General features: G+C 36.2%; 1 protein-coding gene across 1 annotated transcript; it reads left to right on the top strand.

The window, feature by feature from the left end:
- Positions 1-7,880: 7,880 nt before the first annotated feature.
- On the top strand, positions 7,881-17,031 carry LOC145689251 (uncharacterized). Its single transcript, XM_081763388.1, has 3 exons — positions 7,881-7,928; positions 8,828-10,395; positions 16,870-17,031. The coding sequence occupies exons 2-3, from the start codon at positions 8,887-8,889 to the stop codon at positions 17,029-17,031; spliced, it is 1,671 nt and encodes a 556-aa protein (XP_081619514.1). The 5' UTR covers positions 7,881-7,928; positions 8,828-8,886.
- The last annotated feature ends 2,116 nt before the right edge of the window (positions 17,032-19,147 follow it).

Below are 19,147 nucleotides of genomic sequence, written 5' to 3'. Positions count from 1 at the left end.
TTCTTTACCCGACAGTTTCCGAAAAATCTGACCCGGAATCCGACTTTTAATGTATAGTATGGAGCTCAATTTCTAACTTTTTACGCTTATATCTTCGCAACGGTTGCGATCGAGGATGTATCCCTTTTCGTGTTATGTTCTTTTAGGACAATGTATCCAACGGCCATACTGTCGAGTCGAAGTCAGAGTTACACTTGGATAGGTTCCCTCGTTAGTGTGAACGTGAACTTCGTAAACAAAACTTCGATCTTAGCATTCAGTAATTTTATTCCAAGCCTCTCAATTCTGACATACGTATGTGGTAGCGTGTTCTATTCTAAATTTCTCCAGAGTTTAGTATGAATCTTGTCTACACGTATCGATGAGAGGAAGAAAAAGAAAGATAATGGAAGAGTTATACGCCATTGCTTATCTGGGACTTGTTTACTTCAACAATCAAAATAATTGATCGCAAAAGGAGGAAGAGAAGGAATTGGAGTAATAAATGGTGTAAAGTAAGTTTTTCTTACAGGGCTGCCAACTGTACGGGTTTAACAACCCAGATACGGGTGTACGGGTTGCTATTCAAAATGTACGAGTGAATTAACAATTTTGACACTGTTTTTGATGCTTTCTTCGTTAAGGCTTTGTCATATTTAAAGGAGTGGGATGATTACGAAAATTCCGTATACAAATACTGTGAACCATTGAATTTGGAAAAACCTCTCAATTGGTCTGATATTTTGAATAATGTTAAAGTTAACGTAAACATTGACAAGCTGTATTCAGAATTCACTACTTTAAAAAATGCTAAGCGAAATTAATCAGTCTCTTTCTGTTAGTTATAAATGGTTAAAAGTTTTTCAAGCTATACCTGACTCAACAGAGTTGTTTAATTTAGCTGCAATTTTGTAATAATACCTGCAAGCAGTGCATTTTGTGAGAGTGTTTAGTGTGATGGGAAATGCTTGGAATGATGCAAGAACCTGTCCACCTTTTGATGAATGATTAGCGTCATACTAAAGGCCTGACTACTGCAGGAAGCATATGTTAGTCGAACTTTTTAGTATGACACTAATCACATGTCAGAACGGCTCTGCATAAGGCCCTGTATGTCTAAAAATTTGCTGAAATCTGAGCAAATGGTAAAAATTAACTTACACATGACCTGCAAAGACGTTTACTCTTATGTAAAAAAAAAAAAAAAAAAAAAGAAGAAGAAGAATCCTGTTGTATTGAAAAGTGCTAAAAATGAAAAGAAGTAGAAGTTTTAGTCTGTTCAGAAACACGTATAGTTTCATATCAACCTTCTTTTGTTTCTTTAAGAAATATTGCTAAACATAGTAAAAAAAAAAAAAAAAAAAAAAAAGCAAAATACATGGATGTATTTAACTAAAATAAGGTTCTAATTTAACAAAATTGGATTTGGAGGACTCAAGCTGTGAATGTACGGGTGAGCAGGTTTGAAAAGTTTGCAACCCTGTTTTCTTATGAATTCAATATCACAAGAATAATTTCCAACTCTGGCTTTACTCCTTTACTTCAATCAGAAATCGTGGAAATATCAAGGATCTTATAAAATAGAGGATCTGCCCTTACAACAAAGTCCCGTTATGTTGATATCTGTGCAAGTTGGTGTGGAACACCAGTTTCGCTTGTCAGCTTCTCTTACTAGTTTTGATGTTACTGACCTGACGCTAACTGACGATGGTTGACTTGAATCACAACAACAGTCCAAAGCATGATGGGACAAACGAAAGAAAGTAACAACTAAGAAAAAGAAACAGAAGAGTAGAATGAACGAAAGAACGAAAAAAAAAAAAAAAAAAAAAAAGAACGCAGTTCTTACATGAAATGAAATTTGACCAATACGGTATTATTTCTGAACAAAGAGCATAAGAAACTGCAAAGTCAATGTAGTTCTTAGAAATGGTGAGAAGGATTATTGTTGTACGTAGAATGCGAAAGACTAACAAACTTATTTCGAGGGAGAGGGTGGGCTTGAACCCGATAACCCCCCTAAATACGTCACTGCTTATAATAACAAATTTACGTTTTTACTGAAATTACTGCTCAACAACCATTGTAATGATTTTCAGTTAGATGGTAGATGTAGTTTGGAAATATGATAACAGATGGCAGGAAACCGTAGAATCGTTTAAGTATCCAGAGATGCAACTAGTGACATGACATCCAATGGGTTGTTTTGTCCTTAAGTATCGAGTTCATTTGTACTTAGCATGTAACGAGGACAACTCAGATTCTTATTCTGCAAATTCTAGAAATTTCTATCTACACTAAACATAAAGAATCTGTTACTTTGTACTGTAGGATTAAGAATGATCTTTTCCAGCCTCAAATTACTATTATTAATAATAATGATAATTAAACAGAAGACGATAGATAAGGTTATAGAAGCGTCATTTAGGGGTGATTTCACCCTTATACGTACATACTCTTATTTCCCAGAGTTTGATATATAGATGCGTACATTTTAACAGGGGTAGATCCAGGATCTGGGAGGGGGGGTTATAATACTGCTACTTAGAGCTACTTTTAAGAGCTCCAAACTCTGGGATGGGTTTTATGTATATATAAAATAAGAAAGTTTCCTCTTCTGGGGGGGGGAGGCGATTGTCATGACCACCCTCCCCTGGATCCGTCTCTACATTTCAATCAATAGTACACAGTTAATCCATTTGAAACTACACAATGACACTGCTGACAAAATACTTTAGCCTATTTTGTTATTTTTGAACACAAAGCTGTACTATATTTAGAGAGTTGAAAACAAGTATTCATGTTTTAGGTGTTTAGTTTGTATTTAAGCGGCCATTTTGTATAGGCGCGTCAGGCTCAGTGGCGGTTGGTGGATTATGCTTTCGGGTGTCGCAGTACGAATGATCGGAGATAGAGTATATAAACTGGACTCATTGACTAATCAGCATAACTTTAGATGCAAATGCTATGTGACGAGTCAAGTCAAATAAAATTCTGTTTTTAAAAAAATAAAAAAAAAAAAAAAATAATGCAGAAGATTTATCCGGTTAGTCACCTTATTTAATTAGTAAGTCCATTCTCCTCTCTTTGATTGGAGTAAATTTGTCTAGAACATGGTGGTTGAACTCTGGTATTCTCATTATCAGGTCTTTTTCGATGGAAAGCATAACCAATGGTGATAACCTTTCTTGGAATATTCAATTTCTTGAAAGTATCAATTCTTTTCGATGTGGGAAAACACCTGTCTCCTTTTGTTGACGTCATAGGTAAAGTTAACATTAATTTCAGAAGCTCTGTAGATTCACTAAATAATTTTTCCATATTATTGCGAACAACTCATTTTAGCAAACCCAGTCCCTGATAGTGATCCAAATTCATCTGCAGCGTAGACTGAAGGCAGTTCGTGACAGAGATTAGTGTTATATTTTTAAAAAAATGTGAACTGAATACACTTTATTCACAGTATATCTAGGAAAATTTAAAACAAATTGTGGAAGTATATCTAGGCAAACTACATTGCTGCCATAAGATACACTGTGAATTTAAACCGGATATTTCCAACACTATCCTGAATTACCCTTTGCTTGTTTTTTCTAAGCCTTAATTGCAAGTTTGTCCTCAGTAGAGAGCTTGGCAAATTTCCTTTTTTTGTAAGTTATTTAAAGAAGTTGAGGTATTCGTTCAGAATTTGTAAGTTATTTACAGAATTAGAGAACACACAACTCAAGTAAATCTAATAATTAAAAACTAAAACAGCTGATACAAAAGAGATATATGAATCGCGAATATCACATATATACCAATCCACACACATATATAAAAGAAAAACTAGCCTACATTCCAAATCATCCGTCTTGGTTGTAAGTAATGCCGATGAACACAATATACTTCCACGCGAGAGGAAACAATGCTTATCAATGTGATACGTTCTGGAAAGCAAACTTTGAAACCTGCCAGATGTAGGATCAGCATGTAACAGAAGCCAAAAGTCAAAGAACGTCAAAACAAACAGTATTGCCAGTTCTACACGCAGAAATGTTTGCTGGGAGGGATCCAAAGTATTTGAGGGAATCCAATACGTCTATGTAATATAGAAGCTGTCTTATTCTGCACCCAAAAAGACGATAAGTAATTAATTACTGTCACCTATATTTTTAGAAAAAAATGATAGAACAACCATTTTTATAAGGAAAGAAAGAGTACATGATGAGGCTTAAAGTCAAATATTTAGCCTACATCAATAATTTATCTGTTAAATAAGTATAGTTTGTTAAGAAAGTCGAGTTTCGACATTTTTGGGAGATCCGAACCCACGCCCCTGAGTATTGCTAACTAGTTTCAAATTCAATGTGGCGTTTCCCATCATACAGTTTTATGTGGAAAGTTATCAAGAGTATGAAGTACATTTGTTTTACAAAACAAATATGTATATATTAAAATACTATTCACAGAGGGAGACTATATATTGACTTACTGATATTTGGTTCACAAATTACTATACAAGAAGCCTTCATTATCTATATAAGCCAAGAGTTAACATGTAAATGCGTGTTTACTTTCATTTGTTTTCTACTGTATTACATATTTTCTTTTTTATTTTGTAATTTTGCAATTATTTTTTAAATTGCCATTATATTGATTTTCTTCAGTATAGGCTCGTAATTTAAAAATATTAATGCATAAAAATAAATTCCATTTGTAATTGGTAGCAAAATAAAATTTAGAAATGTTATTCAGCGCGAGAAACCTTCTCGTTCGCTGGAAACAGTGCCGCGTTGTTGCAGAAGCGCTGCAACGACTAGAGCCTTTAACTTCTGAGATAGTAGAAAGGAGACTTAACTTTCGCTCCAACTTCCGCGCTGTAGAAATCTGGTCGTTGTATGCTCGCTGCAACGCAATATAAATTAGAGACTCTGTGACTGGTTGTTTTTCTCTTTTTAGAACGGATTATCGGATTTTACATTTATAGAAGAAAAAATATGTTATTTAAACTATATATATGGGAATATTAGAAAGTAATATTTCCTGTTCTTTACTACTACTGCTTTATATTCTTTTCTTGAAATACTTCGGTCGTTGCGCAACGCTTCAACACTAACATTAGCCGCCACTGGTCAGGCTATTTTGCTCCTCACTAACATTTGCGGTGAACGCTGCTGCTCGGTCATTTTTTAAAGATATTGTTTTCAAATAAAATCATTAGGAAAACAATTAAATGTGCAGTATTTTAGATCCAGTACACATTTAAATCAACAGTGCAAACACCTTTTTAAAAAAGTTAAAGTTCGGAAAAACAGAAATTATTATTTTTAAAATAACAAGTTTTAAAGAAAAAAATAGGACTTACTGTTTCTAGATATAGACTTTGTGGTGTACCACTTCTTAGGAAAGTTTGATACTTGCAAGTCTCATCCTATCTATTTTTTTTTTTTTAAATTGAACTTCCAAGATTGCAATTTTTTTGAAATACGTTAAACCTGAAATACGAGAGTAGTAATCGCATGACTTGGCCTAACTTTTAATTATCCAATTTGGGTCCCCCATGGACCATAATGAATGAATCAGGGATGCTTTGGCCCCGGGATTACGTCACCTATTGAAATTTTGCTTATGCTTATTCAGGGGCCATGCACGATGGTACGAATGAGTCAGAGGTACCTTGGCCATGCTATGACGTCATTGAATTGGGAATATTGGATCAGAGGTCATGATGATTCTTTAAAATTACTAAAAATATGGTCTTGATGATTCATTACGTTATGAAATAGTACAGGTTTACGAATGCTTTCGTTCCCTTTTATGGCATAAAATTTGGAGATTGTTATATCTTTGATGAGATGGACTAACACTTGTGCAAATGAAATCTTTAGTTTTACGTCCCACGATTATGCCGGTTAGGCTAAAGACCCATACAGCAGAGGTGAACGCTCTACCACTGAGCCACCGCACCTTTACTGGTATGAATGAATTAGAGGTAGTTGGTTCGATCTAATATGTTCGTTTGACGTCACTGAACTGGGATTTTTAGCTTGGAGCTTATGATGGCTTGTTTCGTTTCCTTTTATGGGTATAAAATTACCAAAACAAGGTTTGATTTCTTTCTTGATGACCTATTACATTATGAATTAGTAGACCCCAGTAATAGTATAAATTAGTATTAATATGAAACTCGAAAACTTTGGAGTTCCTTTGTGGCTAACCGGTTAGCGTATGCGCCTTTAACGTGGGAGACCAGGGTTCGATTCCCGGCAGGAGCTCATGCGGTTCGGATTGTTATCCCTTTGATGAGATGGACTAACACTGGTGCAAATGAAATCTTTAGTTTACGTCCCACGGTTAGGCTAAAGGAGACGGTGACGATGAGAAAGGAATGAAAGTGTGGGAGGAAACTGGAGCATAATGTTGCTTACCACAAAATTACTTTGAACCAGGGACCCCATACAGCAGAGGTGAACGCTCTACCACTGAGCCACCACCTTCCTTACTGGTGCGAATGAAGTAGAGGTATTTGGTTTGAGCTAATGTGTTTGTTTGACGTCGGGCAGACCCTATTTCACTTTTGGGACCCCCCCACATGGACCATAGCGAATGAATTAGAGATGTTTTGCCCCGGGATTGCATTACCTATTGAAAGTTTTGCTTATGTTTACTCAGGGGGCAGGGATCACTCAGGACACATAAGATCACATTGATTTACATCAGGAGTTGGGGGAGGGAGGGAGGGGAGTATCGCACCTCGTACTCTTTGATGAGTATAAAAATATCAATTTCGGAAGTTTTTTTTTTTTTTTTTTTAACATCCTATTATCTTTCACGAGACATTTTCGTTATATAATAGAGTACAATGGTTTACTTTTTGGGAGTTATCGTTCCCTTTGGAGCCTTATTACGTTATATGGAGGCGTATTTAAATATTCCCTTAAATTTGATAAGTACTTTGTGATCCATTTTGTTCCGGTTCAGGGGTGAACATGGATACCTTGGAAGCGTCCCGAGTTTGATTCTTGGAAATGTTGAATTTAACGTCCCCGCGAAAACGGTGAGAAATGATAGGACGAAACAGGAACTTACTTGACTGAGGATTGAAGCAGGGACCTCATACAGTAGAGACAAGCGCTAAGCGACCGTACACGTGTGTTGATTACTATGCAATGGTCCCGAGTTTGATTCTAGGTGTTAGTTTCAGGAAATGTTAACGTTCCCTTGAAACGATGATGAGAAATGAGAAAACATCATAAGCTTACTTGCTTGCGGATTGAAGCAGAGACCTCACACATCAGAAAAAAAAAAAAAAACGCTGAGCCATCATGCCAACTTCAGTGCGAGCAGTTTTGCGTATGAAAAAGAACATGATCAGATTATGTTACATTATACATTTCTGCTCGTTGTTAAGCATAGAAGTTTGTTATTGTGAAATTGCAGCATGTGCTTTTACTACATCAGCATTTTTCTCAGCTGACGGACTTTTAAAGCTCAACTTTACATTTATGTCAAAGACAGTTTCGTAACATATCGATGAGTGTTACATTTTTTCAATCAAGTTTAAGGAAAATGAATCACATTTTAGATGTGGTAATTTGAATGTCGTATTAAACTAACGAGTCAACGGTATGATGTCATTATCAAAATTGCGATACTAGATGTCGTAACGATTGATGTGTAAGGAGAAAAACGTGAATAATGTCACAACCAATCAGATTGTTTCTTACATCACGTTTCGGCTCATGATACATGATGAAAGCTGTGTTTTCATTGGTTCTCCGTGATGTCATTGATTCATTTCCTCGTTTCTGATTGGCTGATAGTGTTGTCACTTTATAGTTGAACACGTTTCAGATCTAAATAAAATTCTTAATTTCATTTTCAAATCCTACTTCCACGAAGATCTTGAATGAATTTAGGTGTACCTCTAGTGACAGCGTGACTTTACTCCGTTCCTTGAATTTGAGGTAAGTATCAACCGCGTTTTCTTAATATCAATGGAGTGTTTTTGCATGAGGATAACATTGTTATCACTGTTATTATTTAACATGAAATATTTTAGCAAATGGAAGAATAACCCTCACTTACTTGACCGGGGATCGAATTAGGAATCCCACACATTAGAAGTAAGCACGAGAAATTTATTGATTTTGGTTTAGCGTCCCTTCAGTAGTGAGGCTAGGAATACAGCTTAATATTGAATTTAAGCGCATACTGGGTGTTGAACTCGGGCCACATCCCACACATTAGAAGTAAGCACGAGAAATTTGTTGATTTTGGTTTAGCGTCCTTTCAGTAGTGGGGGGGCTAGGAATACAGCTTAATGTTGAATCTGAGCGCATACTGGGTGTTGAACCCGGGCCAGAGGTGCGTAACGCTAACCACTTAGCTCAGTTTCTGAAAGTTACCATTAACGTAAACAAAGAAACTACGCACGAATTTGTTCCCTACAACGTGAGACGTGGACTTGCAGTTTAATGTGGGATCTGATCTCCCGCCGAGAATCGAATTCGAGTATTCCTTGTCTAACCGCTTGAAAAAAGCAAGCGCATGAGATTTTTGTTTTCGTTTCATGTTCGTCATACGTTTTAAAGTTCAGTGTCAGAGGAAAAATGCTTACTACAATGATTCTCTCAACACAGTTAGAAAAACAATTTCATTCATTCTTTTTATCACTACAGAAACTTAGGTCATTTACATGTTGGTCCCGGGTTTGATTTCCAGTATGACGGCAATAAAAATTTTTAACAGTAAAACTGTTTGAGATATGATAATTCTTTTAGGATTGATCGTGTAGTCATTTTGATAACGTAGTGATCTCTGAATTCAATTTTAATTCGTGCTTTTTTTTCTCTTCTCGTTTTAGATATTTGTTTTCTTTGCCTATTCCTTTTCTGCTTACCTTACCTTTTTCCCTATTTGAATATGGCTACTTCTGGCTTTACTGTCTTGCGAGAAATCAATAGACATTATCGGCGTTTTAATCTTGAAGGACGAATGCTGGAAATTCAAATTAATGCTCCGACCAGTGGCACCGATATTGTTGAATGGGTTCAGGCCTCCTTTCAACAGATGCTGGATTACTTATTGGAAAATGTCGACGAATTATCGATGGTTGGATTATCGATTTTATCTCATGATGAGAAGAACAAACCGTTTTATTTATCTTTTCGGCGTGCAAGTAATTTGACACTGGAGACTTTATGGGCATCCTTTGATCGCATCCTTCAAAGTAACGATAGTTTTCTCATGAACGAACCGTTCATTGTACATTTTCATCATGTGGATGTGCCCCGTGGATTTGGATTGGTGCGTCGAGGTCTTTTATCAAACGACGAATTATTAAAGTGCAAGAAAGGCATCCTACGAGTAAAAAACACCGACAAGAAATGTTTGGCTTATGCAATTGTGATTGCTATTGGCTTAAAGAAATATAAGGATACGAACAAGAAACTGTACAGACAATATCACAACCAGAGCAAGTGTGTTGTTCTCCCAGCCGTACATGAACTTTTGTCCAGATCATCAGTGAATTTAGATCATGGAGGATCCGTGGAAGAATTGCGACAATTGCAACGTTACTTGACAAATTATAAACTTACCGTATACACCAGCTTCTCCGGAGAAGATATTCTGTATGAAGGGCCGGGTGGCGAAGACAAGATTTCAATCAATTTAATGTGCATCAATTCTCATTATGACATCATCACGTCATTAACGTCTGTTTTTTCTACCAACTATTACTGTGCTGCATGCCACAAAAAATATGATCATCGTAATGCACACGTCAAGAACTGTTCGGCCATGTGCGAGAAATGTTTGCAGAAACCGCCATGCAGTAAGACCAATACGGAGAAGCAGTGCCTAGAATGCAATCGTGAATTTTATGGTGAAACATGCTATACAAATCATCTGACTCTACCATATCATAAAGGCCAACCAATATGCAAGATGGTGAAACAGTGTGCCAAATGTCTACGCATTTATTCGTTTGTCCATACAGGGGAAAGAAAACATGATTGTACAGATTATTTTTGTAATGTGTGCCATAAACACGTTACGTCTACCCACCAATGCTACATGAAGCCTGATACGACTCAATTAAAACCTGGAGTTCCATCAGTGTTACATGCCAAGAAGGCTATGATTGTCTTCTATGATATCGAAGCCACACAGGATACTTTCTTCGATGAAGACACGTTCATTCATAAGCCCAATTTACTGGTGGCCCAACAAGTATGTTACAACTGTGTTCAAGATGAAGATATACATCATCCGTGTGAAGTTTGTGGACAGCGGGAACATATTTTTCAAGATGATCCGATCAATGCCTTTCTTGCGTATTTACGTCAACCACGACCCAACATCAAACTTATTGTATCTTTGGCACATAACTGTAAGGGATATGATGGTCATTTTATTCTTAAATCTTTAGTGGAAGAACATGAATTGAAACCTACTTTGATCTTGAACGGAGCAAAAATTTTAAGCATGAAAGTGAATCACTTATCGTTTATTGACTCCTTAAATTTCATGCCAATGGCTTTAAGTAAATTATCCAAGGCATTTCATTTACCAGCGACCAAAGGATATTTTCCACACTTTTTTAATACTGCTGCAAATCAAGCGTATGTGGGAAAATTACCGGACATCCATTATTATGGTGCAGATGAAATGAAAGTGGATGAACGAGAGAAATTCATGACATGGTATAACGAACACCAGAACGATACGTTTATTTTCCAAAAAGAATTGGTGAACTATTGTATCCAGGACGTCAACGTACTTCGATTGGCTTGTATATCTTTCATGACCACTTTTGAACAAGAAACTCACGTCAATCCTTTCCTGGAGGCTATCACTTTGGCGAGTGCGTGCAATTTAGTATTTCGACGAAATTTCTTAAAACCTAATACTATTAGCATTCTCCCTGCACGAGGATACCGTCACAGAAACAATCAGTCACGGATTGCTTTGCAGTGGCTTGCCTACATGGAGGAAAAAGAGGGTCATTCAATTCTGCATGCGGCCAAAGGTAAAGAAGTTTATGTTGCTGGTTTTCATCTGGACGGCTACTACAAAGATCCTGACACTAAAGAGGAACACGTGTATGAATTTGAAGGTTGCAGAATTCACGGCTGTCCTCTATGTGTCCCTACAGGCCGTGATCAGCCCATTTATGAGAACTCCGAAGAAACGATGAACTATCGCTACGAGAGAACACAGCGTAAAATGAAATTATTACGATCCATGGGATATAAAATACATGAAATGTGGGAATGTGAATTTCGTCAAGTGTTAAAATCCAATCCAGCATTGGCCTCTTCTTTAAGCACACATCCTTATACTAATAAGACACCATTAAATCCAAGAGACAGCTTCTATGGTGGCCGTGTTAATGCCATTAAATTGTACCACGTCGCAAATGAAAATGAAGGCGAAGAAATAAAATTCTTGGATATCGTTTCCCTGTATCCTTATGTGAATAAATGTGGACGGTATCCAATAGGGCATCCACGAATATATCTACAGGGAGATCCAGAAATGCCCGACATTCAAACTGTCAACGGATTGGTCAAGTTGAAGATCTTGCCTAGCAGAAATGTGTTTCATCCAGTGCTGCCATTTCGTTCAAATAAGAAGTTGTTGTTTCCACTTTGTGCTGCCTGTGCCACAGCATTAAATCAAGATTCTGAATGTACACATTCGGACAGTGAACGAAGCCTAACAGGAACATGGGTGTCCTATGAAATTCAAAAAGCCATTGAACTTGGGTATCAAGTCATTGAAATTTACGAAATTTGGGATTACGACATCACCGTATATGATCCAGAAACCAAGACTGGCGGATTATTCAGCGAATACATTAACACATTTTTGAAATCTAAGCTGGAAGCTTCTGGATGGCCTGCCAATTGCGTCACCGAAGAAGAAAAGCAGCAGTATATTCAAGTGGTACAACAACGGGAAGGCATAACTTTAGATGCAGCAAATATAATGACAAATTCAGCACGTCGTAGTCTTGCAAAACTCTGTTTGAATGCCTTCTGGGGACGACTCGCTATAAGAGACAATTTCAGCCAAACGACCATCATTAAGACCCCAAAGAACTGTATCAGAAATTAACTGCTCCAGATATAAAAGTCAACCAAATTTTACCTGTTAACGATTCGATGTTATACCTTTATTGGCAGTATGAAGATGATGTTCCAGTACAAAATCACAATGCTAATGTTGTCCTTGGAGCATTTACAACGTGTCAAGCTCGTCTGGAACTCTACAAATATTTAGAACTGCTGCAAGAAAGAGTACTATATTTCGATACAGATTTCGTAATATTCACGCAGCGATCATCACAGCCCACAATAGAACCAGAAGTATTTCTTGGTTCAATGTCAAATGAACTGGAATCAATTGGACCAAAAGCATACATTAAAAAATTCGTGTCTGGTGGCCCAAAACAGTACGCCTTGGAAATCTACAACCCCGACACGAAATCAACCAGTTATGTATGCAAAATTCGTGGATTCACACTCAATTATACTGCAAGTCAAAAGCTAAATTTTAACAGTCTGGAGCAAATGATCATAAATCAATCGAATGAAAAAATCTCCATTAGCACGCCGCACAAAATTTACAGAACCCACGATCATCATCTTGTCACAAAACCTGAAGAAAAGAAGTACAGTTTCAACTATAAAAAACGCCGATTAATACCAGACACATACGAGACATTGCCCTATGGGTATAAAAAAGCCAGAACAGAATAACAGCCATATTTTCCCCTAATCCCACCAACATCACCTCCCAAATACGGGGCAAAGAATCAACGCAACACGGGACATGCTTCAACGAGGCCACAGCGGAAACAAAACTCAGATGACATCACCTTGCAGAAACCCGTGGAGAAAAAAAAAAGGAATTCAGGTACGTCACATTTGCGTTTCTTTTCTCACCTCACTCTCTCTCTTGATCAGTTAGTTCGATGTTAATAATCTGTTTTTTCTTCTTTCACAGGAAACAAAATAAATATTACCATGTATATTCATATGTTTTATTTTCTCTTTACAGAATTTGTACCCGTCACGGACACGTCTTCCTTTGAAGAAAAAGAAATTCTGTATTCTACTTCACATGCTAAAAATAAATGTACAAAAACATGATTCTGTGTTTTATTTCTTGTACTGCGATTTCAATTTATTTTTTCTGAATCAGTTTACCGATAAAATAAATCAATGTTTTGCGGAAAAAAAAATCAAACTAAATTTTTGTTTCAGAAAATTTTTTGTGTACGAAAAAAAACTGATTCAGAAAATTTTTGTGTACGAAAAAAAAATGTTTTCAGAAAAAATTTTGTGTACGAAAACAAAATTCTGTTTCAGAAATTTTTTTGTGTGAACAAAAACAAAAACTGTTTCAGAAAAAAATTTTTATGTACAAACAAAATTCTGTTTCAGAAAAAAATTTTATGTACTGTACAAACAAAATTCTGTTTCAGAAAAATTTTTGTGTGCAAAACAAAAATCAGTTTTCGTCACGAAACTGCTCCGACTAAATGAATCGATTCATTCTGATAGTGTTGGCAACACTGGAAAATTTTCGGTAAGTATCGCTCAGACCCTGAGTTACAGCGAACACAACTAGATTCGAACCAACAACCTTAAATGTCTGATTCATCTCTAAATACAGCCAACTAAACAATAAGATTATGTGTATACGTCAATGCTTTGCACTGAGTCAACAAGGTTTTCTTCAAGGTCAAAGTCGTACACGAAATAAAAAGATGACAACACAGATCTTCTATCTTTCTATATGAAACATAAACCTAGTATAAACTGTTCGCAATGAAATGTGTAATGTAACATAATCCGCTCGTCTTCTTTTCATACGCGAAACTGTTCGCACTGAAACTAACAAAAAAAAAAAAAATCGAACTCGGGACCATTACATAGTAATCAACAAACTGAACTTCTCAATGGAGTACGGTGACTCAGCTCTTATTTCTGATGTGAGGTCTCTGCTTCAATCCGCAAGCAAGTAAGTTTATGATGTTTTCTCATTTCTCATCATCGTTTCAAGGGAACGTTAACATTTCCTGAAACTAACACCTAGAATCAAACTCGGGACCATTGCATAGTAATCAACACACGTGTACGGTCGCTTAGCGCTTGTCTCTACTGTATGAGGTCCCTGCTTCAATCCTCAGTCAAGTAAGTTCCTGTTTCGTCCTATCATTTCTCACCGTTTTCGCGGGGACGTTAAATTCAACATTTCCAAGAATCAAACTCGGGACGCTTCCAAGGTATCCATGTTCACCCCTGAACCGGAACAAAATGGATCACAAAGTACTTATCAAATTTAAGGGAATATTTAAATACGCCTCCATATAACGTAATAAGGCTCCAAAGGGAACGATAACTCCCAAAAAGTAAACCATTGTACTCTATTATATAACGAAAATGTCTCGTGAAAGATAATAGGATGTTAAAAAAAAAAAAAAAAACTTCCGAAATTGATATTTTTATACTCATCAAAGAGTACGAGGTGCGATACTCCCCTCCCTCCCTCCCCCAACTCCTGATGTAAATCAATGTGATCTTATGTGTCCTGAGTGATCCCTGCCCCCTGAGTAAACATAAGCAAAACTTTCAATAGGTAATGCAATCCCGGGGCAAAACATCTCTAATTCATTCGCTATGGTCCATGTGGGGGGGTCCCAAAAGTGAAATAGGGTCTGCCCGACGTCAAACAAACACATTAGCTCAAACCAAATACCTCTACTTCATTCGCACCAGTAAGGAAGGTGGTGGCTCAGTGGTAGAGCGTTCACCTCTGCTGTATGGGGTCCCTGGTTCAAAGTAATTTTGTGGTAAGCAACATTATGCTCCAGTTTCCTCCCACACTTTCATTCCTTTCTCATCGTCACCGTCTCCTTTAGCCTAATCGTGGGACGTAAACTAAAGATTTCATTTGCACCAGTGTTAGTCCATCTCATCAAAGGGATAACAATCCGAACCGCATGAGCTCCTGCCGGGAATCGAACCCTGGTCTCCCACGTTAAAGGCGCATACGCTAACCGGTTAGCCACAAAGGAACTCCAAAGTTTTCGAGTTTCATATTAATACTAATTTATACTATTACTGGGGTCTACTAATTCATAATGTAATAGGTCATCAAGAAAGAAATCAAACCTTGTTTTGGTAATTTTATACCCATAAAAGGAAACGAAACAAGCCATCATAAGCTCCAAGCTAAAAATCCCAGTTCAGTGACGTCAAACGAACATATTAGATCGAACCAACTACCTCTAATTCATTCATACCAGTAAAGGTGCGGTGGCTCAGTGGTAGAGCGTTCACCTCTGCTGTATGGGTCTTTAGCCTAACCGGCATAATCGTGGGACGTAAAACTAAAGATTTCATTTGCACAAGTGTTAGTCCATCTCATCAAAGATATAACAATCTCCAAATTTTATGCCATAAAAGGGAACGAAAGCATTCGTAAACCTGTACTATTTCATAACGTAATGAATCATCAAGACCATATTTTTAGTAATTTTAAAGAATCATCATGACCTCTGATCCAATATTCCCAATTCAATGACGTCATAGCATGGCCAAGGTACCTCTGACTCATTCGTACCATCGTGCATGGCCCCTGAATAAGCATAAGCAAAATTTCAATAGGTGACGTAATCCCGGGGCCAAAGCATCCCTGATTCATTCATTATGGTCCATGGGGGACCCAAATTGGATAATTAAAAGTTAGGCCAAGTCATGCGATTACTACTACGAGTATCCCAAAATGATCACAGCCCTACTTGAAAAATCTCGAAATTTCACAAAATAATTGTTGTTTGCACTGTAAGAAGTGGTTAAAATTTTATCACTGAGATTCACCTAATTTTTTAGTTTTCTTTAATGTCTTCAAATCACAAGAAGTGGTGCTCTGCGCGAATATGATAAAAATAACTGTTAGCCTTAATTCTTCTCTTGTTGACTGATTCCTGCACAGTTTTCGTTGATATTTTACTGTGTAGCTTCGACCTGTGTACTCTATTTGTGGTAGTTTTCTTAGGACTTGGTTGATTGGCACCCAAATCTTGTCATCTTTAGATATTAGCATCTCTGAGGCCATGTGGTTGAAAAGGTGAATAAAAAGGTCATTATATTCCTCACTTGTTTCTCCAATTTTCCCTATCCACCAGTTCTTGTCATAATGCAAGCTACGGTATCTTGCATTGTCAATCACAACATATTTTCTCTTGGAATTTCTGTAGTGCTGTAATCAGTAAATTCTTGTGAATGTGAGTATATACGAAAAGGGAACAAGATGATACAAGGAGCAAATGGTATTTTCCCTCTAGTGGCTATATTTGTAAGCAGTAACCAATCGTAGAAGTTGAGGAAGAAGAAGATATCAAAGTGGAGGTACTGCACGAATGGTAACGAATTTTCTTTAAAAACAGGTATATTTAACTAATATAAAAGAAAAATAGTAGTGTGACTGTAATTTCCAGTTGATGAGTACTAAAGTATTTCATAAATGTAGTGAGTGAACGAGAAAATTCTAAGCATTACGATGAGAACCGGCGAGTGTTGTGAAGAAAGACATATAGGCCTCATGGCGCCATAGCTGCAAACAGTATTGGAAAATACCGAAAAATATTTGCAAGTGTAGTTCTTGGCAAGTTGATACAGAAAGACGTGAGGCAAAATGGTACATGTATCATCTTTGCCCCATTATTATTTATATGAAGGGTACAGGGAAGAAGTATAAAGTCACATTTAAATTATTCAGAAGAGCATATCTGAAGTTCGGAAACCTATGCTTTTCTCTTCGAGAGCATGTCAACCTGTACGCGATTCATTTAATAGCTAGTAAAATGGTAAAGAACTTGTGTCAAAGGATAAGAAGGAGAAACACATTCTGGGAAAAAGTATCAAGAAGACATCAGCACCCAAACGTGAATATTACTGCCCAATATGTTCAGAAGAATATGTCGATCTCCGTCTACTGATTGGATTGAGTGTTGTGACTGCTAACAGTGGTTTCATGAGAACTGTATAAGTTATAAAGGTGGTGGTCCCTTTATCTGTAAATTTTGTAGTGATGAGTGATATCTGTAAGTGGTGAATGATTTGTGATAGATTGTGGTGATTGATTTAGTTTTTATTTAAGTTTTATGATTATTATTTACATTCTGTATAACTTCAAAATTAGCTAATTCGCTTTTCGTTGAAATTATTATTAGCGAGAGATGAATATGAAATAAAAGTTTTATTTTAAACTAATAAGATTAGAATAATAATCTGAATATAGACTATGAGTTGACTAATCCTTTTCAGGTTTTTATTTTCAAATGATGTATTGACCTAGATTTTTTATCTGCATTGTTGAATCTTTCAGTGTAACATTTGAGTTATCACTAATATAGATCTGAAAAGTTTGATATAGATTTATTTGTAATTTTAGATTACAAAATTATATATTATTTACAGTGGCGAAGCGTAATCCACAAGTAGGGTAGGCTCGATAAACTAATAATGCAATAACTTTAATGTATCATAAAATGTTTAAAATTATAGTCAGAATTCTATTTTCCTTATTGAGTTTTTTTAAAAAAACTACCAAATCTATTTATTTTAAAGAACTTTTTTAGCTGCATTTCTAACACTGTTTAGAGTTAAATGTATGTGCTTGTATACATAGTAGTTTTTGTTGTTGTTTAATTTAACAATTAAGAATGAATATTTATATAAGCAAAAGTAGACGAAAATTAGTCTATTATTATTATTATTATTATTATTATTATTATTATTATTATTATTATTATTATTATTATTATTATTATTATTATTATTATTATTATTATTATTATTATTAAACATATATTTGCATGAAGAAAACACGCAATATGTATTAATGGACTGTTCCCATTTAGCTCCACTTCAAATATTTTGAAGCGCAGTTCAAATTTTCTTCTGTTTGGGATTTGCAGGGGGCGATATTATTTCCTGCATATTTGAAAATGGAGGGACAGAGAAAGAAAGCACATTCTTACAGTTAACTGTCAAATTTCTTGGATAAGCGTTTGTTACTTGCATCTCCCTCTTTAAAGTAAGTACAATACGGTATTTAATTAATACATCACGTGATAATGATTTTACTAGGAAGGTTAATGCTCAGAAGTAACTTCATTTGAATCAACGCAAGATATTTAATATTGTATTCTATGCAGTGGTATGTTTAAGGGAGTGGCTTTTGGGCTTAAGCACTTATCGAAATTTTATCGCAGCTTTTTATTGTTTTATATATATTGCAGAATTTTCACATTTTAACGAATAAAGTTAGCAGAGCTCTTTCGGAAACAAGCAAAGCTCCCCGAAACAAAATCGTAAATACCCCACTGATTCTATGAAATGGAAAACAACTGAAATTACAGACAAATATTATTTTATCCTGTACGGCAGCGTTTGGTAAAATTTACACATATATTTAGTGTATCAGACTTATGTTCTACAAACTATTATGGACCAGGTCCCATGTAGGAAAAGAAAAACAGCTACTCTGAATAACTCCAGAGAGTACACACCTAAATTAAACAAGTTATTACTAATAGAAATACGTAATTCTACACAGAAACTTCATACTCTGTGTTAAGGATATCATTTTATAACATATTAGCATTCAAAGATGCCTTCAACGCTAAAACTAAACTCTCAGAGACGAGCCTTCGCACCTTCCCAAGAATGCGTGCAATCCCCAGTGATAATAACTTCGCTCCCTGAGCAGCATGGCCCGTAAGCCTGTCTAGCGAGCTGGTAAAGCTCAGACGGAATATTCCGAACCTACCATTTTATTACCAAAAAAATTGAAATGTATTGACATAATTTTATAAGAAACCAAAGATAAAGAAAATATGCGGCAGAAAACAGGGTAGGTCCGGCCTCAGAGCCTCATAGTACGCTACGCGACTGATTATTTATATGTAAGGAAAGCATTATTGTATCAACTTGCCCCAGTATGTAGGGTAAGATGATACTTTTAACCCAGTCATTAAAAAGAAATATTCCTCGGCAACCACTAAAGGAACATCAATCTAACTTTGTTCGTTTTAACTAAAAATACCAATCTTTCTGCTGGTATAAAAAGCCGCGACTTGCGATGAATGGTACTTTCACCA

The sequence above is a fragment of the Thermobia domestica genome, chromosome 7, assembly GCF_964235325.1.
Source record: "Thermobia domestica chromosome 7, izTheDome1.hap1.1, whole genome shotgun sequence".
NCBI lineage: Eukaryota > Metazoa > Arthropoda > Insecta > Zygentoma > Lepismatidae > Thermobia > Thermobia domestica.
The sequence above is the reverse complement of the archived record's forward strand: the minus strand, read 5'-3'. Positions and strand labels throughout refer to the sequence as shown.

What these genes read in the sequence shown, in the direction of transcription:
- LOC145689251 (XM_081763388.1), top strand. Translation starts at nt 8,887, where the DNA reads ATGGCTACTTCTGGCTTTACTGTCTTGCGAGAAATCAATAGACATTAT. An exon ending in ATTTTATTCTTAAATCTTTA is followed by an intron (nt 10,396 to 16,869) that starts GTGGAAGAACAT and finishes CTTGTGTCAAAG; the next exon opens with GATAAGAAGGAGAAACACAT.